We start from the raw sequence: 23,463 nt of genomic DNA on the forward strand, positions 1-23,463 counted from the left end.
TTGTTTTCTTAGTCCTAGACTAAGTTTTATCGGTGTCTGCAAAACCGGCCGTTAGTGTTTGTCCTCATCCTGAATTACTTGAGAGTAGTAATAAAACAAAGATGTGTGTGCAAAGAATAACACAAATTTGTTTTGCAAATCTGTTTTACTCTTGTGTAAGGTGCTATTCTACACTGCTTAAAAATGTATAACAAAGTTACCTTAAAAATGGTTTTCATCATATGATTGACAGAACGTTACTGAAGATCACGTTACTGAAGATCACTGTAGTATGATTATTCCCTGAAGGAGATGGTTCTGCACAGAGGCAAACAGGGTTATATTAAAGGAATTGGAGTTGGAGTGGGAGTGGTTGGCATGGAAGTTTGGTGGTTGGTGTTTCCAGTCTTATCGGATGGTAGTTAGTGTAAGGACAGAATGGAGAAAAAAATACATTAGGATACACATTTAAAAAAAAGTACATGAATAATACATTGAGTAAATATTGTGACTAATATGTAGGAAACAAACTGAACGTAGCCTTAAAATACTGGACTTTAAAGTGGCCAAGTGGGAATTAAGAGAAACCTAATATAGAAAAATACTTTTTGGGCTGCCATCAAACCTCAAATGCTGCCTTCAAAATTTTAAACTGTCCTCCCCACTACTTGGTCTGTTAACCAATCAGACTAGTGCTTTTCACATTAGATCTTTCTCAGAGTTCATCTGATACGTGAAAAGACCAATTAGTGGGAACAAGTCTGTATTCTCGGAAGAATTAACAACAATATCCATCCATCCATCTTCTTCCGCTTATACGGGGCCGGGTCGCGGGGGCAGCAGTCTAAGCAGAGGTGCCCAGACTTCCCTCTCCCTTGACACTTCCTCCAGCTCTTCCGGGGGGACACCGAGGCGTTCCCAGGCCAGCCGGGAGACATAATCCCTCCAGCGTGTCCTAGGTCTTCCCCGGGGTCTCCTCCCGGTGGGATGGGCCCGTAACACCTTCCAGAGAAGGCGTCCAGGAGGCATCCGGAACAGATGCCCAAGCCACTTCTGCTGACCCCTCTCGATGTGGAGGAGCAGCGGCTCTACTCTGAGCTCCTCCCGGGTGACCGAGCTTCTCACCCTATCTGTAAGGGATCGCCCAGCCACCCTGCGGAGAAAGCTCATTTCGGCCGTCTGTATCCGGGATCTTGTCCTTTCGGTCATGACCCAAAGCTCATGACCATAGGTGAGATTAGGAACGTAGATTGACCGGTAAATCGAGAGCTTCGCCTTGCGGCTCAGCTCTTTCTTCACCACGACAGACCGATACATCGACCGCATTACTGCAGAAGCTGCACCGATCCGTCTGTCAATCTCCAGTTCCATCCTTCCCTCACTCGTGAACAAGACCCCTAGATACTTAAACTCCTCCACTTGAGGCAAGAACTCTCCACCAACCTGAAGTGGGCAAGCCACCCTTTTCCGACTGAGGACCATGGCCTCGGATTTGGAGGTACTGATTCTCATCCCAACCGCTTCACACTCTGCTGCAAACAGTCCCAGTGCATGCTGAAGGTCCTGGTTTGAAGGGGCCAACACGACAACATCATCCGCCAAGAGCAGAGAAGAAATCGTGTGGTCCCCAAACCTGACACCCTCCGGCCCCTGGCTGCGCCTAGAAATTCTGTCCATAAAAATTATGAACAGAACCGGCGACAAAGGGCAGCTCTGCCGGAGTCCAACATGCACAGGGAACATGTCTGACTTACTGCCGGCAATGCGAACCAAGCTCCTGCTTCGGTCGTACAGGGACCTGACAGCCCTTAGCAAAGGACCCAGGACCCCATACTCCTGAAGCACCCTCCACAGGATGCCGCGAGGGACACAGTCTTCTCTAAATCCACAAAACACATGTGGATTGGTTGGGCAAAACTCCCATGAACCCTCCATCACCCTGTAGAGGGTATAGAGCTGGTCCAGTGTTCCACGGCCCGTACGAAAACCACACTGTTCCTCCTGAATCCGAGGTTCTACTAGCTAACAATAATATTATTTTACCAAAAGAAATTGCTTGTAAAAGGGCACAGATTTTTTTCTTCAATGTGACTGCACCTAATATTTAAAGGGGTAGTTTGACCAAAAATCTTATTTTGATGGAATTTACCTTGGGTTGTACCTGAAGGTCTATGAAGTCATATTCCATGAAAAGCCATTCTTTACTAATAGCCTTGTCCAAACTCACATATTTAAACCATGTGATCATATACAGCTCCGGACAAAATGAAGAGACCACTGCACCTTTTTCTTTCCTTTCCAAAAAGTTGAAAAGGAAGGTTTTGAGTGAGGAACAGAAGGGTTAAAATTAAGAGACCACTGCAAATTGAACGCTTCTGTTACTCACTCAAAACCTTCCCTTTTGACTTTTTTGTAAAGGTAAGAAAAAGATGCAGTGGTCTCTTAATTTTAACCCATCTTCAATGCTATTACTTATGGACGGAGGTTGTTGGCCAAGATCTCGCGATACATGGCCCCATCCATCCTCCCTTCAATACGGTGCAGTTGTCCTGTCCCCTTTGCAGAAAAGTTGTTGCCTTCTCACCAAGCTGCTTGTCTATTGTCCTGTAGCCCATCCCAGCCTTGTGCAGGTATACAATTTTGTCCCTGATGTTCTTACACAGCTCTCTGGCCTTGGCCATTGTGGAGAGGTTTGAGTATGAGTGTGTGGACAGGTGTCTTTTATACAGGTAACGAGTTCAAACAGGTGCAGTTAATACAGGTAATGAGTGGAGAACAGGAGGGCTTCTTAAAGAAAAACTAACAGGTCTGTGAGAGCCGGAATTCTTACTGGTTGGTAGGTGATCAATTATGTCATGCAATAAAATTTATGCAAATTAATTTTAAAAAAAATCATACAATGTGATTTTCTGGATTTTTGTTTTAGATTCCATCTCTCACAGTTGAAGAGTACCTATGATAAAAATTACAGACCTCTACATGCTTTAAGTAGGAAAACCTGCAAAATTGGCAGTGTATCAAATACTTGTTATCCCCACTGTAGGGATCATGCTTGGGGCACGAATCTTCTCATTTCCCCAAGCAAAACTGGCCTCCCCTTAGACTATTATTGGAGTTAAAATGGAGTATGATGTTTGTATAGATTTTAATATAATTGAAGCAATTTCTATACTAATCTAGGCGATATTCTTTTTAAATGATTTCTGGAACATGCTTTATAACATGGGCAACCTTGTATACAAGTGTAGATCATAAAGATGTGCTTTTTGACAGGCATATGGAAACTCATCAGGATTAAGGGCATTTAGATAAAGACCAATAAAAGAACATTATGCAGATGAACTTTCACCTTTCAGCGAGTCCAGTGGTCCTAATCAAGCAGTGGAGTTGTTCAGGCCCAGTCAAAGGCTGGACCTCAGTCCAACTGTAACCTCGGTGAAAAGCGGAAAGTTGCTGTTAAGCATCATTTTCCATCCAACTTGAGAGCTTTGTATGAAATAATTAGCAAAAAATATCAGAAACCACATGTACAAAGCTGGTAGAGACTTACCCAAAAGGACTTGAAGCTGGAATTCTTGCCTTAGGTTGTTTTGTATAGGCTCGGGGTTGAATACTTATCCAACCAGATATTGTTTCATATTAAAACCATATTTGCATTGTTTACTGTATCTGGACAAGTAACTTAACATAACCAGTGTTAAGGAAATTCATGGGTAGACGCAAGGGTATGCAAACATGTGCTGAACTGTTCGCTAACCCCTCTTATGAAGGACAACCATTGCTCTCTCCCTTTACATTTTAGTAATTTAGCGAGCAGACAATCATATTCATTATTACTAAATTAGCTGGCGATCTCATCCATTCCGGTTTGTTTGATCAATTCCCATTTTTCCCATTGCCCGCATCCTTTTAGTTACTGGCCCAGCCCTCGATTAGCCCTGCAACCCATTGTCCGTCTCCCCCTGTCTCATTCAGCACCTCAGCCCAGATCAATGCCCTGTGATTATTCCATTTGTTGGGCCCTGTATAAATTAAGGCTATTAAAGCAGAGGGGGCATCGATCTCCCCCTGGCTGAGGCCAGGCTGTAGCAGGCTGCACTGCTGTGATCTCAGTGTCAGCTCGGAAACACTCACACTTCATCACCAGTGAACTGCCAGCTGCACACACACGCACTTACCCACACAAACACCCGTGATTACACACACTCAGGCGAGTACACGTGCCCAATATCACTCACAGAACGCACACGCACAAACCAGCAGGAAGGGGAGCTACTTTGCGACCTCTAATGGGTATCCTAATAAATTCCTGCCGTGGTAATTCGTCTTGCTCTCTGTATTTTTCATTGGTCACTGATGACCACATGATCACCTTGGGTCCGGCTCGTTCAGCTGGCTGTAATTGTCCTCGGTGAATACACTGCTTGCATTGCTAACAGATTCCCGTCCTGAGATTTCATCTGTGAACATCATAGAGTATTTAGGCAAGTTGACTTCTGTTCTTTAATATTAGTGATCCCTCCCTTCTCTGCGCTCCCTCTTTATCTCCCCTGGCTCACATCTCCCTCCCTCACCCCCCTGCCCTGCCCTGAGCAAGATTTATGGGTTTATTGGAAATCCATGAGGTCCAAGAGACCTGTATTAAAATGTAATTTTGTTTAAGCTTTCCTTCAGATGAGCGTTACCAGTCATGTTACCAGGTGGTTGGTAGGGACTGCCCCCACACTCCGAACTGATCCATGTGACACCGCCCTTCCTCCGCTTGTTTCACTTCCTTCTTTGTCTCCGGCTAAAGTTGAAATCTTCCTCCTGTCCTTTATGAAAAAGATGCACATCTTGCTGCGTGCGTACATGCTTGCGCTTTTTGTGTACAAGCACCACCAGACTTGTATATGGCTCGCCACAAAGCGTTTTATTTCAGGTCGTGTTATAGTGGTTTGTGGTTTCTCTGCTGGCATTTAGCCAGCATTTACCCCACTTTATACCAGGGCACTATTCCCTGTCTAGTACCCCACTTTAGACCAGGGTCCTATTCCCTGTGAAGTACCCCACTTTAGACCAGGGCCCTATTCCCTGTCTAGTACCCCACTTTAGACCAGGGCCCTATTCCCTGTCTAGTACCCCACTTTAGACCAGGGCCCTATTCCCTGTCTAGTACCCCACTTTAGACCAGGGCCCTATTCCCTGTCTAGTACCCCACTTTAGACCAGGGTCCTATTCCCTGTGTAGTACCTCACTTTAGACCAGGGCACTATTCCCTGTCTAGTACCCCACTTTAGACCAGGGACCTATTCCTGGTGTAGTACCCCACTTTAGACCAGGGTCCTATTCCCTATGTAGTACCCCATTTTAGACCAGGGCCCTATTCTGTGTATAATACTCCACATTGAGCTCATACAGCTCTTATCTTTTCTCTGAAATGGATGTCAACTGGGAGGCCATAGGTTTCCCCATTCAGGTGAGAAATGAGTGGGAATTAATTGGTGACCTGGCTGCTGTCAAATCTAAATGCCACATTAGCCTGATATGAATCAGAGACGCTTTCTACTGCCCTGTTCGTCTACTATGAATCAGAGATGCTTTCTACTGCCCTGTTCAACTACTATGAATCAGAGATGCTTTCTACTGCCCTGTTCGTCTACTATGAATCAGAGATGCTTTCTACTGCCCTGTTCGTCTACTATGAATCAGAGATGCTTTCTACTGCCCTGTTCGTCTACTATGAATCAGAGATGCTTTCTACTGCCCTGTTCGTCTACTATGAATCAGAGATGCTTTCTACTGCCCTGTTCGTCTACTATGAATCAGAGATGCTTTCTACTGCCCTGTTCGTCTACTATGAATCAGAGATGCTTTCTACTGCCCTGTTCGTCTACTATGAATCAGAGATGCTTTCTACTGCCCTGTTCGTCTACTATGAATCAGAGATGCTTTCTACTGCCCTGTTCGTCTACTATGAATCAGAGATGCTTTCTACTGCCCTGTTCGTCTACTATGAATCAGAGATGCTTTCTACTGCCCTGTTCGTCTACTATGAATCAGAGATGCTTTCTACTGCCCCATTGGTCTTCATTAGCTGTTTAATTTTCATGCAAATGCCTATCTAATGTTTTATTAATCGCTCGTGTTTGATGTTTGGGGACAAATAATTTGATTAGTGTAGGTTTTATTGTGGTGTTAATCACCTCCACTCCATGTGCCTGGGTGTGGTAATGATGCTGACGGAATCCATACGGCTAGGCGGATGTGGCAGCTTGAACCAACCTTGAAACCAAGCTACAAGCAGTGGCTTGGGCGGGTGCGCTGGACTGTGTGGACGGGTGGGTGCGCTGGACTGTGTGGGCGGGCGGGTGCGCTGGACTGTGTGGACGGGCGGGTGCGCTGGACTGTGTGGACGGGCGGGTGCGCTGGACTGTGTGGACGGGCGGGTGCGCTGGACTGTGTGGGCGGGCGGGTGCGCTGGACTGTGTGGACGGGCGGGTGCGCTGGACTGTGTGGACGGGCGGGTGCGCTGGACTGTGTGGACGGGCGGGTGCGCTGGACTGTGTGGACGGGCGGGTGCGCTGGACTGTGTGGACGGGCGGGTGCGCTGGACTGTGTGGACGGGCGGGTGCGCTGGACTGTGTGGACGGGCGGGTGCGCTGGACTGTGTGGACGGGCGGGTGCGCTGGACTGTGTGGACGGGCGGGTGCGCTGGACTGTGTGGACGGGCGGGTGCGCTGGACTGTGTGGACGGGCGGGTGCGCTGGACTGTGTGGACGGGCGGGTGCGCTGGACTGTGTGGACGTGTAGGGAATTGACAGGCAGTTTGACAGCCACTGTTGTTGCCCTCCTCAACTAACCTCCCGTAGACCAAACAGGGGAGCTCGACTGCAAACAGTGTAACTGTGTGGGTGGCTGTGCCATCTTCAGTATGACCAAATGACGCAAATGCCACTGGTAGGATAATTGCAGTCAGAAATGCTCAAGGCTGTTTTTTAAAGCTTATTTCCGTCACCCAGTCAGTGCACTCGTTCCCAGTTGGGCCCTTAACTACTGTGAGACACAGATATGCCGTCTCCTCCAGAAACTTGACACATTTCCCTTGACATTTTCCCAGGCATAGCTGTACAGCCTGCACTCTGAAGACTCTAGGTGTGTCCAAAATGGCCCTATATTCCCTGCATAGGACAGTACTTTTGACCAGAGCGCTATTGGGACGTGGCCTTTGTACATCCTCTGTGAGGCTGAAATCTGCCCCGGGCGTGTTGTCATTTCAGTTGTTGGATTTTTAAAGGGCACACCCCGCCTGCTTTTCCCCCATTGGATTGAATGTGTAGGAAGGCAGGTTAAGTGTGAGTAAAACCTCTGTCTGATGGGCCTTATGGGAGTGACCCGAGATGATGTTCATGTCTACTTTGCTATGGTTTGATTAGAGGTTATGGTTAGAAGCTTTTGCCCATTTCTCAGTAATTCATCTGAGACCGACTTGCATCTTGTCCTCCTGCTCAATGGTCTGTTTTGTTTTAGTATGTTATTTTTCATCCTCTGCGAGTTCTACTGAAACCCTAACCACACTTCAGGCTGTGGGATGAGGAACAAGCCTCTTAACTCTTAACCACCACCACCACAATAACCCACTAATACACTAGACCACTTTAATGGTTTGTAGCTGTGGGAGTAGCCTCCTCCCCAGGTTTCACCTGCCACCTATGAGCCTGGGAATCATCCAAACAAAGTTGGCCATATGGGCGGGACTTTACTAATTAAAGTTTTTGTCATTTAATCTTAGCAAATGACATTCCTGAAAGGCGATGCTCAGAGTGGGGGCAGGACTCAAAAACACTTCCAGTGACTGGCGACCGAGAAAGAAATCTGAACTGGCAAGCTAACGGCCTCACCTAAAGGATAGACTACCCCCTTAAAGATGGAGATGTTTGTCTTGCTGGTCACGGAATTCATCCCAATAAGTGCAAATACTCTCTTTATTGGAAAAACATTGAACAGATACGATTATACTAGGGCACTACACATATTTGTCTGCAAATATGTAAACATGATTGCCCGGAGGTTAACTTTCGGAGAGAACCAGTATAGTAGCGAAAATATGACAGAATTTGTGCTACATGTTTCTCTAGATGCTCTTCAGATTTTCTACTGACTATCAGTAACATATTAACTATCTAATAGTCCTTACCCTAAACCTTATTCCAAACCTTAATCTAACTTCAGCAACCAGTTGCTTATCAATAGTTTGTTGATACTATTACTGTCTATAGAACAGGTATCGATGGAAATTGAGTCTCAAATTAAAAATAGAACTGCTGTATATTTTTGCTTTGAAGTATGTTCAAGTCAATGCAAATCATGGATGCATTACTTTAGCCTACTGGCTGCATAGAGTGGTAGAGATTACTATATAAGATTACTATATGTAATCGCGTCTGTCGCTAAAGGCTTTTTGGCTAACAAAGCACAATGTTGGCCATGCCAGGTAGACTCGTAACTTTTGGCAAGAAAACAAACATGTCTCTTCATATGTTGCAAATTGCACATTTTGAGCATTATCCAAGTCCGCATTCTACAGTACGTCCTCAATTGACTTGGTATGAAGTGCTCAACTACGACTTGAAAACATGATGCCAACTTTAACGAAGGAAAACATTTTCTGGCTCAACACATAGATTTTAGATGCAGTGTAACGTTAGCTACATGCAAACAAGTTGCAGAGCAATCCATGCACAAGACAAGCTTTCTCAAGCCAATTTGCTGTCTGTCCTTTGCAGCTGTTATTATTTTACCGTGTGCAGTTTGCACACTGGTGACAGAACTGCACTGAAAAACATCTGAAATGTTTTGGTTTTTTAAAACGTCCAGAAATCTAACAGGAAGAATACAGTGGTATTTAAGGCATGTACAGGAGGGTGCAGTAAGACATCGGTTGTTTTAACTTGAGTGGTGCTCCTACAGGAAATGCAGGTCTTCTGCGAAAGTGTCTGGGTACGAGAACTGTGGCAGCAGGCTCATAGGAATGTGTTGTTTTACAGCAAATATATTTTTTATGTAAATGTCATGTTATTCTCCCATCCAGAAATGTATTTTTTTAGAAACCCCAACTTCTTCCTTGTTATGGCCCCATACAGGGGCTCAGAATTTTAATTTTTTTGTAGAAACTGAAAACACAGTCATGCAGATCTTTAGGGGTTTTACATAAGCTAGTATTCTGAACTTTGTGTCGTTTTATTTTGGCAACAGGCTAAACCGAGTATTGAACACCTCGAGTAGGAATTAGAATATAGCCTAATGTTGTGGCTAAATTTCAGAAACTGGTTTGGTTGTTAATAAAAGCAACACTGGTTGAAAAGCAAACCATTGGTGAAATGTTTATTACACTATTAGCATAAATCGCCACAAGACATCTGCAGGTGAATTGATCTTTCCATTTGAATAGTGAATTACCAGAGCTCTTAGGTGCTCCACCATACCACCACAAATACTGATAAAAAAATACAAATGCTGGTACACACACATAAATACAAAATAGGGAAATTCTTTCAATTTCACCCCATAATTCGGGATCATTGTGGGTTTTTTAGAAAGGGGTCCTTTAACCTGATTAGTGTCCCATGGCGTGTCTGGTGTTCCAGCAGTGTGGAGGTGCCCACCTGAATTCCAGACGATCCGGGACACTTTGATTGTCCTGGAAATCCATGTCGGAATGAGGAAAGTCTTGATACCACGAGTGAACCTCTTCATAAATGCACCACACACGTCTTTATAGGTAAAAATAAATTACGATTCTGGGAGTGGTTTACTGACCCCTTTTCCGGGCTGTTCAAAATTAATCATTGTTAAGATCATGGGGCTACTAAAGTAATAGTGTTTTGAGCCAATGTTTCAAATAGTTTTTTTTATCTACCAAGTTCTTCCAAGTGCCTGAGTTATTTTGCCTTCAAACTTTCTCAGCCTTCCGTCTGTCAATTGTATTCTTGTCAAACTCACTTTAGACTCTCGCAGGACTACCACCCCAACCAAACCCACTCAGTGTCCATGTGGACCATAGCTATTCTATTCTTGTTCGGTAGGAGACGAGAAGTCGTGTCATTGTTTCAAAGTCTTGTACATGTTAGAGGCAGGAATCCGCACAGTACCTCTCCAAAGGATCACTGCAACCTGCATCTCTATATTTGCCATCCAGGCTTGTAGGCTTTCACTCAGTTCACACTGACAATTGAGCAGCTGTAGCCCCAATAGCCATGCCTGGTGGAGTGACATCATCATCATTACCACCATCATCACGTAACCTGACATGTGAGGCTGTATTGATTTAGGAACGCAGCATGTCTAGAGGAGGTGCCGAGAGGATTTGGACCGGATGTGTTGACATGTCGGGGGCTCACGCACGCACGCACGCAAAAGGTTCCCATGGGGGTATTTTTATTTTTTTGCTAGACATTTGGTCCCCATGGGAATAGTTAAACCTAAAACACATCCACACGTATGTACGACAGACTGAGAAGACCAATGATGAGTCACCATCCATCCCGCTGACCTGGGGAACAGGCCAGTTACACCCGTCAAACCAATTATCCCTCCGGAAGGGAAGGGCCTCGATGTCCCTCACCGTCCCACCGGGACAGAGGCAGACGTCTGGGAGGTGCACCGTCATGCATCTGTCATCTCTCGGCTGCTGCCTGACGCCACACGTGTGACCTGTTGAGTCGGTGCATGGTTGTGGCTTGCCAGCTGTGTCCAGTGGGCTGTGGGATGATCCTGACACTGTTGGTTTCAAGACAGCACTCTCCCCTTTTTCGCTCTTTTTTTTTTTTTTTTTTGTCTATCTCTGGCGTTCGGTGTCTCTCTTGCAGTCGATCTCGTTCTCTCGCGGTCGCTCGCTCGCTGTCTCTGTGTGTCCCGACCGCGAGAGAGACAGACCCTGCGTGCGTGAGGGATGGACGGAGACAGACAGACCCCCTGCGCATGAGACGGACGGACGGACCCTGTGCGTGCGCGCGAAGGACCCCCCCCAGCCTCCCCATGCGTGCGTGCGCGCGGGAGAGGCCGGCGGACCCCATGCGCGGGAGGGACGGACGGAACACCCCCACGCATGCGCGTGGTCTGGACAGAGACTGATCCTGCGTGACGGACGGAGACTGATCGTGCGTGCGTGCGTGACGGACGGAGACAGACCCCCTGCCCACGTGGGAGAGACAGACACCCCCCCCCTCCCCCGCACGCGGGAGAGACGGACAGAACCAACCCCCCCAAGCACGCGGGAGAGACGGACAGAACCAACCCCCCCAAGCACGCGGGAGAGACGGACAGAACCAAGCACGCGGGAGAGACGGACAGAACCAAGCACGCGGGAGAGACGGACAGAACCAAGCACGCGGGAGAGACGGACAGAACCAAGCACGCGGGAGAGACGGACAGAACCAAGCACGCGGGAGAGACGGACAGAACCAAGCACGCGGGAGAGACGGACAGAACCAAGCACGCGGGAGAGACGGACAGAACCAAGCACGCGGGAGAGACGGACAGAACCAAGCACGCGGGAGAGACGGACAGAACCAAGCACGCGGGAGAGACGGACAGAACCAAGCACGCGGGAGAGACGGACAGAACCAAGCACGCGGGAGAGACGGACAGAACCAAGCACGCGGGAGAGACGGACAGAACCAAGCACGCGGGAGAGACGGACAGAACCAAGCACGCGGGAGAGACGGACAGAACCAAGCACGCGGGAGAGACGGACAGAACCAACCCCCCCAAGCACGCGGGAGGGAGACAGACCCACCCACCCCTCCTGCGACAGACTGACTGACAGACAGACCCCGAAAGAGAGAGACACTTGACCCAGCTGGCCAGTCGGTCTCTCTCTCGTGTGCCCGGTGGGTCGTTCTTTGTCTCTCTCACTGTCTATTTCTGCATGTGGCGTGTGCTCCGGTGGATCGATCTGTTTTTTGGTGCAGATGTTTGCTTGAGACCTGTTCCTCCCCCACTGGACTTTGTCTCCAGTCTTCACTATACTACTGTTAACTGTCTACTTGGTGCTACACAACTCTGTTAACCACTGCACTGTCATCCTGGCACACATCTAATTAAGCTGTGTCTGTCTACAAAGCGCTTCAGCTGCTCTGTTTGACAGCTACAAAGTTCAATTAACGCTAGTTATTCAGGCACACAATTCAATTACATGCACTTGAATAGACTGTCTTTCAAGGCTTGGGGAGTCCAGTCATTCACAACTTAGTGTTCTTTCTTACTGCTGTATTGTTATTGTTTACGATTTCATCCTGATTAATAACAATCCCTATAATAATTATGGTCTCTAGCTCAAAATGGCTGATCAGATGTTTTTCCATTACATGAATATTGTTCTTGCACATTTAAAAAGCTGTTACAATAAAATAATATCAAAGAAGGTTTTTAATAATGAAGTAATACTATTACATGTAAATCTCTAAATGTATATGGTTGCCAGCTCCATTGACAATTCATTGCAGAGGATGTTTAGTGGCATTTTGTGAGATATGCTCTCCATCAGTTAAATAAAACAAGTAGTCAGGAACACTTCGGTGACAAGAGCTTTTTCAAGTCACTCATCTGAGGATCAGGGGTGAAAATAGATTTCATTTCTTACCGGTACTGACCTGTGGGTGCAGGAACTTCCGTGAGCATTGTATGTGCCTTATTAGCTAACTATAGGCCTATTTGATGTGTTGATTGTTCATAATAACTTTATAATTCATGTTAACATCACCTGGTTATGTTGTGCGCATCATGTATTGTACAGATCATCCAGATAGACAATGTTATTTTTGCCTGAGCAAATTATATTCTTTGTCTTCTCTTGTCACTTTTTCAGTCGGCACGCGTTAACAATTAGCCTACAATTTAAATGAAATTATCATTAGAAAATCGAGAGATGTTTAATAATGTATATACTATTCATATTTTCTACAATTTGCCGTTTGTTAACAGGTTTTTTCTGCATGCATCTCTCGTAGCTTCAGGTCTTGTAGGATAAATATCATTGGTTTGTTTGAGCTCAACATTGTTTCAACTGCGTATTTTGTGCGGAAATGGACTGGACAGGTATTTACATGTAGCGGGAGTTGGTGACGTGATGAGAATTTTTTCTTGTAGACTACTTTATGTAGTGGTTAGACTAGTACTGTAGTAAAGGAATTGGAAAACTAGTTAATTCGTTATATCATTACAATACAATCCCAACTCATCAACAATTTCAATTATTATTGTAGGCTTAATTGACAAAATTCTTCTATTTATGCAAGCAGATCCCTTCACCTTCAATGACAATACATTGCCGAGGATGTTTAGTGGCATACTACAGCGTGAGATGTGATGTGCGCTCCACTTGTCAAGTCAGGGAAACCTCAGTGACTGGCAGAGCTTTTTCAAGTCACTTGTGATGTTTATCCCGATTATGGAATTTCCCGATTAGTGCTAACAGCATCGTCCCATCCCATCCCTAGTTGGTACCATCGCTAGCCGTATTTTATCCACACACTGTTATGTTAAATAGCTGTCTAGTTTGTGTTGTGACTGTGAAACGAGGATAAAGACTAAGTAATTTGCAGCTCATTGTTATTTTGAGGAGTCTGAATCTTATCTCGGTAGGCTGCAGATTTGAGATTGTAATGAATGTGGACAGGCCAGTATGCTGATGAAACGGCACAAAATCGTTTATTCGTAACTATTCACTAGTTCTTCTTGCTTTCAAGCGAATATATTTAAATTGGCTAAATAGATAAGCTGGCCACTCACTAGCAGGTGACTTCTAGGCCCTATCGCCCAGCCCTTCTCCAAAGACAAAGTGAACCCTAACCTCCAAATGCAGAGCTTATAGAGTGGTCTTTGTATTTAGGTGAATCCTCTCCTCCAAGTGCAGAGCTTATAGGGTGGTCTTTGTATTTAAGTGAATCCTCTCCAAATGCAGAGCTTATAGGCTGGTCTTTGTATGTAAGTGCTTGCTGCTTGGCACACAAGGTAGGGTTGAATCCAGCCTCTTGCTTGTGGATGGACAGCGTGGCTCTTCAGATTAGGTCAGCAGCGCTTTGTGCTTCAGAATTGCAAAGTCATGTCGGTCCATGCCAACTGGGCAGTCCTGCCAATGTCCTCCCACGCCAGAGGTCAAAAGAGTGTGTGTTGCTGTCCAAAACGATGTTCTTCCTCTATACAATCCAGGCATCAAAAATAAAAACTTGCAATAATGAACACAGAGCTTCTCACATTTGTTTATGAAGCATAACTTTAACCAATCTTAGATGTGGCAATGCATTTAGTTTTATTTAAAAGTTGGGAAAAGCAAGTAAGCCAGAGTGGGCATTACTCAGTTTGGGCTCTCAGTTTTTGAACACCGCAAAGTTCCCTTCTGCATTCAACCCAACCTTTCTGGCCTGGAGTATCGGGGAACTGCCACAATGAGCACCAGGGGAGCAATTAGTTAGCTGCCTTGCTCAGGACAGAATGACAGAGTTGTGTCTTCAACTTGCCATCTTGGAAATTCTATCTTGCCACCTTGTGAAAACATGCAAAAGGCTGATATTTTGGCCTATCTCAACTTTCTGTGTCTGTTCTGTGGTCCCTTTCGTCTGTCTGTCCTTCTGTGGTCCACGTAGTCAGTCTGTCCTTCTGTGGTCCAACTCGTCTTTCTGTGGTCCACGTCGTCTGTCTGTCCTTCTGTGGTCCACGTCATCTGTCTGTCCTTCTGTGATCCAACTGTTCTGTCTGTCCTTCTGTGGTCCACCTTGTCTGTCTGTCTGTGTGTCAGTCAGTCAGTCCCATGAGTCCAGGACTTACAATGCACCTAATATATGAAAGTTGTCAAAATAAGGTTCTATAAACAGTGTGTGTGTGTATATGAGTGTGTTTTGGGCTCTATATAATTTCTATAAATACAAAGACACACCTGGGACCCAGACATTTAAACATTTTCAACTGTGTTAAATGGATGTTAACTAAAGTTATTAAACATGTATTGCCATTGAATGATGTGGACATGTGATGAAATGCATTGCTGCTAAGACATGAACGTAATTCAACAGTAATAAATATTTCCGAAAACTATATGAAGATAAAACTGTATGTGCAGTGCTTTTGTCTACCACTTCATTAGCACTAGCAATGACTGCTTGAACACTGTCTTTCTATATATAAAGGCTTTCCCAAGAACCTTCTCAATGAAATGGTGGAATTGTCATTTGACTATTTTCACGACTCCAGTGGGTGTTTCTTTTACACACTCTACAATACAAAGTGCTGCAGAAACACTTAACAGCCATTTGAATTAAAGGATAACTGTACCCTTTAGACCTCGAAAGGCCGTCTGCTATGCTTTTATCATTCATGTCGCCTGAAAACAGCATTTAGTTTTTTATCCAAAGAAAATTAGCAATCTTGAACGGTGGCATAAACAGATACCTTGAATGTAATGAAGTTGAAGGTAAATAAGCTAAAACAGTGACAACAAATGATGGGCGCTTACATGTTTGTGGGAAATCCATTGAGTAGTTCAGTGGTTCATGAAAGTTTTCGGTCACTGTTCCACCAACTGAATTTTTCTCTGTCCAGACTGCCCCAAAGGAACTCTATTGTCTCACGAGTCTTCTAAAGGAGCCCTGTAGATAGACCAAGTTGTCCCAGGGGTTCTTGTCGGGTTGCAGGTGTACTAGTGGATTCAGAAAGGTCTTGACCTCTTACCTCTCTCTCGTTCTCCTTCCCTCCGCCAGATGAAGACGGTGAGTGTGGCCCTGGTGTTGTGCCTGAACGTCGGGGTGGACCCTCCTGACGTGGTCAAGACGTCCCCCTGTGCCAGACTGGAGTGTTGGATAGGTAAGACCCCTAAGCCCCGCCACTGTCATGGCAACCCAGACAGACACCTCAGCGTTAACAGTTCATCAATACAACCCCACAGGACCGCACAACAACGTCTCCAGTGTTTTGGTTTGGGTTTTTGAAAGTCGAGAAAATCCTATTTAGAAAAAGACGCACTCCTCAAGATGTCCATATTCAACGTCATGCCATCCAGGTTGAGTCCTCTATCCATCTCTATGTTTCTAAATGATTTTCTTCAAACTCGCTGGCTACATCAAATCTTTCAACACTGAAATGTCGTTCTTGGCTCTGAATAAAGCATTTTATCAATATGTTCTGTAATTTCTAAATCAATATATTATTTTCTGCGTTCTGGGCTGAACTTGATATCTCTTGATCTATATTATGCGGCGTGCTTTATAAAATGGATTTCGTCTTGTCAATATTTCAATCTGAGGCACAGGGACATTTTTCTGTGTTATGTAAAGTTTAATTTGATAAAAGAAACAGTCCCACTAAACAAATGGCCAGGGATTCTGATGCTGGGTCTCTATTGGGTTAGCTGTCAATACCGAATCCCTTGTCCACTGTGATATTGGGATTTCTGTCTGCTGTGTGTCTCTGTATGAAATGAAACTGGAGAGTGACACTTCAAGTTTGGAAAACTTGTGATTGCATCACTTCTACCGGCAGTCTACATAAAGATCTGTTTTACTTCAGGTTTACATTACTTTCCTCTTGCTGGTTCATAAACTGTGTAAAAGCAATGTATTTCTACCTGTGTTTTGGTGTGGTGTTGTACTGTAGTCTAGCTCTTTCTGAATCTCATAAAAGACTTTGTGTGTTTGCTCTCCTCCAGATCCTCTGTCCATGAGTCCTCAGAAAGCCCTGGAGACCATCGGGGCCAACCTTCAGAAGCAGTATGAGAACTGGCAGCCCCGGGTGAGTTACCTTGACCCCTGAGTTACACATCTTTCTCCCTCCTATTTAACCTCCTTTTCCTTTCTCCCCCTCCTCTTCCTGCCCTCCGCCCCTTCTTCTATCTCCCTCCTCCTCTCTCCCTGTTCTTTCTCTTCAGCACCTGTCTCTCTCACTTGCCTCCTCCTTTCTGTCCCCCTGCTGCTCTCTCTCTCTCTACCACGTCTTTTTACTCCCATGTGGACACCCCATTCGGTCCCTGCTCCCATAATGGCTTCAACCTGTGGGTCCCACATAGTACATAGTTGGACGCGCTTCCATCATATGCACCTGCGTACACAAAGACACGCGTACACACACACAGAGAGAGATGTCATCGTGGACCTCAGACATCCAACTACAACCTGTTCCTGCGTCTCCTATCTAGAAGAGAGAGCTCCGCAGTGCCACATCTGAAACGGAGGCACACTGTTCTCTCTCATTTAACACGACTAGAGCATCCGCAGTCTCTTTCTCTCCCTTTTTAGTTTTCTCCCCCTTCATCATGGCTCTTAGGTGTGGGTGTTGTCTCTGAAGCAGTGTAGCTTTTATATCGTGGCTTCCACCGCACAGCAGGAAGGATATTATATGGAGGATATATACTGAATGGGACTGGTGTTCTGATGGCTTGCCTTTGATATGTTAATACAGACACTTAGCAAACTTGGGATGGGGAAAGAGCATGTGAACATACTTCTATTTTGGATGGGTGTTTGGGTGTGGTTGGGGGGGTCGTAGTTTTGTTTCCCATTATCTGACCTTGGTGTGTTGTGGCGTTAGATGTCTGCCAAAAGGTTAAGCATACGTATTGTTAGGACTGTAAGAAAATACTGAATGTATGGAGTGCATCAGCACTGAATGCACTGTGTGTGTGTGTGTGTGTGTGTGTGTGTGTGTGTGTGTATTGTTCCCCATTGGTTTTGTTCCCCTCTCCTCTCTGGGGCCTGTTTGTCTGCCTCTTGGTGAGGGAGCATCAGTGGCTGAGAGCTGGAGCAGATGGCTGTGGTGGCCCTCACCTGTAGGTCCTTAACACCCACATACAGCTGGATGGGAAGGGAGAAAGGAAGTAATGAAGGGAGACATGGTCGGAGAGGGAGTGACTTGAATGGGTGATGTGGTCTACAGAAGAAGTGTAGAGACAGAGACGGTAAAACAGAGCAGCTGACTGAGTGTGGGCAGAATGAGCCAGAGGTCAGTGCTGGCTGGTGGGAGAGCCCACAGGGGGGAGGAGGAGGAGTGTGAAAGTGTTCAGTCTCTGTCAGCCTCAGGATATAGGCCTACTATTTCAGCACAGACCTTACCTGACACACATCATTAGCCTGGGGTGCGTGTTAAAGTGGGACTGGAACTTCATAACCGACTGTAGTATCATGTGTATTTATTAGAATATAATAATTAGGGTTGCATATTTTAAGGATTTTCTTTAATTGATTGTTGACATTGTGAAAGATCAGTCAATTGATTAATCATATTAATGATGAAAAATCGAATTTATTCCTAAATAAAATCTGGGCATATTTGGACATATTTGACACCATCTAGATAATCAAACTATCCGAGAACGAGTGCAACACTCTTATACCTCCTTGCTGGATTAAAAATGTCAACAAAAATAGTTAAAAGATCAATGGAAAATAGGTTGTTTTAAACCTAGGCCTGTCTAAAAATCAATCGGACTCAACATTTTTGGATGAGTGCGCCTACTAGATTTAAATGAGGCTGTCAGCGTGCTCTGCAGATATACCGTGAATAGTTTATACAATCATATCAGAGAGAAACAAACGATTCTCAAACGATCCTCAAACGATCCTGTTTACTGTGGCTTGTTCATCAAAATTCAGCTGGCTTTTTGTTTCGGAGGCTGTTTCTCGTAAGATGCCGTGTGCCAGAATATGAAATTTAACTTTGATGCCCAAAGGTCCTTTCTCCCTTGCTGTCTTGTAGATCAAATTGCCACCACTGTGCTGAATTCACCATGTCCAAGCCTTAAATCAGACTGAGATGACCACCGCTGTGCTGAATTCACCATGTCCAAGCCTTAAATCAGACTGAGATGACCACCGCTGTGCTGAATTCACCATGTCCAAGCCTTAAATCAGACTGAGATGACCACCGCTGTGCTGAATTCACCATGTCCAAGCCTTAAATCAGACTGAGACAACTGTCAGTCTCAGTCATATGTGCGTGAGACATTTTCTTTTTTCTTTTTTTGTTTAACATTTCTAAAAAAAAAAAATCACTACGTCATTATGAGGTGTCGTGGGGAGTGATGGCAAAAAGAAAAGTAACTAAATATTCGGTCTGTAACACATCAAAATGTCCAGATAGGGAACGCGTCTAAATAACATCAGAAATCTCTGCATATCCAGGTTCCCTTGGCTGCTGTGAGTTTACTCTGTTCCCAGGTGTGGACCGTCATCCTGGCGTAGCAAGCCACCACTGGCTCATTATTGATGAAATGTTTTTCTGAGTAAAGGTGACACCTGACTTCTGTGACATGGCGCTAATCTCATCACGCTTGGTCAGTTGCCCCGCCAGCCGGCGCCACCTCTCACACAAGCCCTTCAGAGATGTGCGGCACATGTACAGGCCGACTCAAACATCACACGCTCGCACTGACACGTGAAATGACGTCGAACTACCCGTGTAACGGGAGTCAAATCTTCTCTCCACATCTCCTCTTGTTATATTCAAAGTGCCAACACATCTCAAGCTCTGCTCTGTATCTACACATGCTTGGATTCAACCAAGTCTTTGCGCGCAACAGAGCTTTGAAAAGTTCAATAGGTTCATCGCATTGCTTTTCTAGGCTCCGTCCTCTCCGCTCATCCCCACCTAGCTCCTCTCTTAATGGGCTCTAGTTAATATTTTATACCTCCAGGCTTTCATCCTCAGGGCTTTACATAAACCAAGCACCAAAAATGACAGGGGGGATTGTAACTTAATGGAACTGCTCATGCTCCCACAGCTGTGTGTTGCTGAAGCTAGCTGAATTTCTGCTGGTGTTGAATGGCGAGGTTGATGATAGTGTAGCCTGCACGTTGCCTCTGTGTTGGATTGCCATCTTAAAGTTTTACAGTTGCCGTGCGACAGCTTGCATAACAACGGACAGCTGTTGCTTCGGAATTTGCTTTGCGTCAACAACTCACTTCTCCATCGCTTGCCGTCTCTCTTGCCTGTCCTTTCTCCTCACCTCTTTGTTGTCGACCATCTTTATTCTCCATCTTTATGGTTTTTGCCTCGTTGTTTATATGGCTATTGCATCTCTTCTTTCTAACTCTTTTAAGATAGATGTTAGCCATTGTATGTTTTATTGGTGAAGACACTAGGAAGATAGATGAGAGAGGTAAAAAAATCAACAACTTTGGGTCCGGATTTGAATGCATGCTGCAGTAGTACATGTGCTCTGGAGGTAGCGGCTTAGACCACGGGGCCACCCTATATTGTCTAAATGTCTGTTGTCTGAACTGGATAGCGACAGGTTCTCCTGTGGATGAGGGCTTAACTGAGGAGAAGCACAGCATTCACTAACATCTCGTCCTTGAGATGCCTCCCTTGGCTCTTCTCTTTGTCTTTCTGTCCCTCCTTTTTGAGTTCCATGGGTTCCTTATTTCCTGGTGATTTGTCCCTCCTGCCAGCCTGTCCGCCCCATGTCTCTCTGTGCTTGACGCTCGTCCTCTCCGGGTTGCATCATTCGCTCGTCTCTCTCGATCTCTTAATGCCTCTGAAAACAGTGGGTTTGAACGGTTGTTTTTGTGCCGCTCGTTGTGGAGGAGATTCTCCTCTACACCGGTTGAGATGAAAGCTCTTGTTTTCAAAGCTGCAGCAGCATTGGCAGAATGCACTCACCTTTTTAACAGCCTGAAGCACAGAACACTGTTCAGAGGGCTGGGTCCTCTCTGCATGCTCTGTCTGCTCTCCAGTTCCCCATTTCTTTTTCCAGTCATCTGCACCCTGGCCTCCACTCTGGCGGTTCCCTGACTTTGCTAGGGATCTGGACAGAGAATGTTCCGTTCTCCTGTTGGTACCAATTTCAAGTTATTTGGTTGATTGGTTTCCTCTGAAATTATTACAGTTTCCGTTATGTTAGTAAGCGCTGTCCAACCAAATAATAGTGTCTAGTTGCATAATATTTTGTCATTTTAATTTGCAGTTGATTTGGGACAGAATAGATACTTTTTTATTTTAAAACATGATATCTTCTTGTTAAAGACAAACTGTGTTTTTTTGTAGGGAATGACAAACTGAAATAATCTGTTTCAGAATTTGTTTTGACATCATTTATGTAAGCATTTCAAAAGTTTACCATAAATCTTTTTATTGTTTCAATGTTGAGGTAGCCATTGAGCAATGTTCTTTAAGTATGAGCACGCTCGCGCTCTTTCTTCTACTTGCTCAAACACACACACACGCTAATATGGATATACAAACACAAGCAAAGACGGACAGAAACGTGACACACACCTGTGTCATTTGCCAATGCTGTCACAGGGATCTGGAACAGCTCGGTTCACACGTGCGCACGCATTGGTGTATCACTGCTCTCTGGGACGAAGTGGGTCCTGGCTAATACAATGGTCACAGCCCACTCAGAACGCGCACCCACAGACACGCGCAGACACATGATGAACGCCCACACTCACAAATGCCACCAAATTATTATTAACAGTGAACAGGCGAGACACATTGACCAGCGTGTTCAGAACAGCAGCGAAGTTCCTCCTGGAAAAAGCTATTCCGTGCAACATCAATATGTTATACATTTCCTTGAGGCTATGGACCTGAAAAGCTATTCACTGTCAAACAACCTTCGACAGTCTCAAACCTTAGCGGCAAAGAAGCCTCGTCTTATTGTAACTCACTCAGACAGACATTGAAATGAATGTAACGTACGACCAATACGCATCTAATCTGCGCTTGGTCCATTCTAACCCCCACGAGACTGCCCCTAGATTGTCTACAGATCCTTCGTTGTCTTTACCAGGATATTTATGAGGTGATCAGCCATCAGGGAAAACTGATTGATTCGTGCTTTGCGCTGGCACCGCTCTGTTCCCTTGGGGATTCCAGTGCCTCCACCCGCTGCTTCTCACCTCGTAAGCACATTGTTTATAGAGTGGGTCTGTGTCTGTGCCACTGACCAAGGGAAGCAGATACCCATAAGTCTTCCGGTGTCCTAATGGTTTCCCCCCCCCGATGACCCCGAGGGGCTGCTAGCTGGTTTTCCCCGTAGATTTAATGTGGTGTTGTGTCCCCTGTAATTTGATGTAGCGGGCATAATATCCATGGCTGAGACGAGATTCCACATCATGTTTCAAGCTGTTTCTGCTGAAGATGACTGTGTCCCTGGAAAACAGATGTTTCTGTATTCTGAGGATTCTGCAGGAAGTGCAGGAGTAGGAATTAGTTGAGCATTTGGGAGAGAAAGAAACGCAAGGCCACAACCAGATATATTTGGATAATTAAGTTAACTGATACTTAAAAGTCTAAATTCAGGAATATCATTAGTTTTCTGGCATCTGAATGCGAGGCAAACCTGCATTTGAGTGATCAGGGATGTATAACTGTATATTTTCTTCTCCCTAACTCAAGAAAAGAAGAGTAAATATTTAGCTATGTTTTCTTGAGACAACGACTTAAGTGCAAAATCTAAAATTCTGCGTTAACCCAACCTGTTTCATTCCCCGGACTGTCCTTGGTAACGGAGAATCAAGTCCAGTAATATTAAGTGTAAAGTGAAGGCTTAATTTTGAGCAGCTACAATCACCCTGCTGCAGTCATCCACTGGCAGTTGGCCCTTTCTTCCTCTGTTCCCTGGCTCACAGAGAGCACAGCCTGGGTAATAAAAGGGAATCTTAAACCCAATCAGATGCAGTGTTTGAGCTGCAGCACATTGATAAATAATGTAGAGACCACAGAGGGAGTTTTACTGGACACTGAGGCGCTACCAGGAGCTACAGAGAGCACAGAGCTGGCAGAGAAAGCTCAGAGAGAGAGAGCAAGGCAACACACGTTTTAAACATTTCTTTAAAACTTTTTCATTCCCCGGGCTAGTAGTGCCAGAAAGTTAGCGAGACATATCCCTGAGTATGTGAGCCAAATGTGATCACTGAGTCAAATATACCAAGAGGTATAAACTTGTTCGCAATAGGAATGGTCAATAGGAATGTTTCTTGTATAAATATAGTGTCCTTTGTAAGCATTCGGACTGTGAAGCTTTGATTTCTATTCTCGGTTCTCCAAAAGTGTTTATTTTCAATCAAACGATCACTCTGACATTGGAGTACAGATTGTCAGCCTTTAATTTAGGGTGTTTCTGTGCATGTTGGTTTATCCAATTAGCGATGACTGCTATACACATACCCTTGACTGCCTAGATGTATTTGTATCAGCACACCCACGTGTATGTCTGTTGGACATTAATAATGTTGTGTTGGGTACTAATTGCTAATATTGCGTTGAGCCACTTCACTGAGGAAGGCGAAGACTAGGGATTGGTACCTAATTTCAAAACATGTTGCAGGTGCTGACCGAATCTTGTTGGCATCATGCTAATGTTAGACTAATTCTGGACCACTGACTAATAGTAAGTACATGTTGACACTATGGTTGTCAAAGTTAACGATTTCGTTTCACAGATCAAATTAGTACTTACAAGGATACCGAAACATAAAACATCTGCCCTTTGTTAGGACCTTTTACTGGGGA

At 45.1% G+C, this 23,463-nt stretch overlaps 1 protein-coding gene across 1 annotated transcript in view; it reads left to right on the forward strand.

The window, feature by feature from the left end:
• Window positions 1–23,463, forward strand: part of rptor (regulatory associated protein of MTOR, complex 1) — a 151,395-nt gene that overhangs the window by 9,055 nt on the left and 118,877 nt on the right. Inside the window, 2 exon segments of the mRNA XM_029121917.2 lie at window positions 15,714–15,816; window positions 16,658–16,740. Of these exon segments, the coding sequence (XP_028977750.2) occupies window positions 15,714–15,816; window positions 16,658–16,740 (186 nt within the window).

This window comes from Esox lucius, chromosome 9, assembly GCF_011004845.1.
Source record: "Esox lucius isolate fEsoLuc1 chromosome 9, fEsoLuc1.pri, whole genome shotgun sequence".
NCBI classification, from domain to species: domain Eukaryota; kingdom Metazoa; phylum Chordata; class Actinopteri; order Esociformes; family Esocidae; genus Esox; species Esox lucius.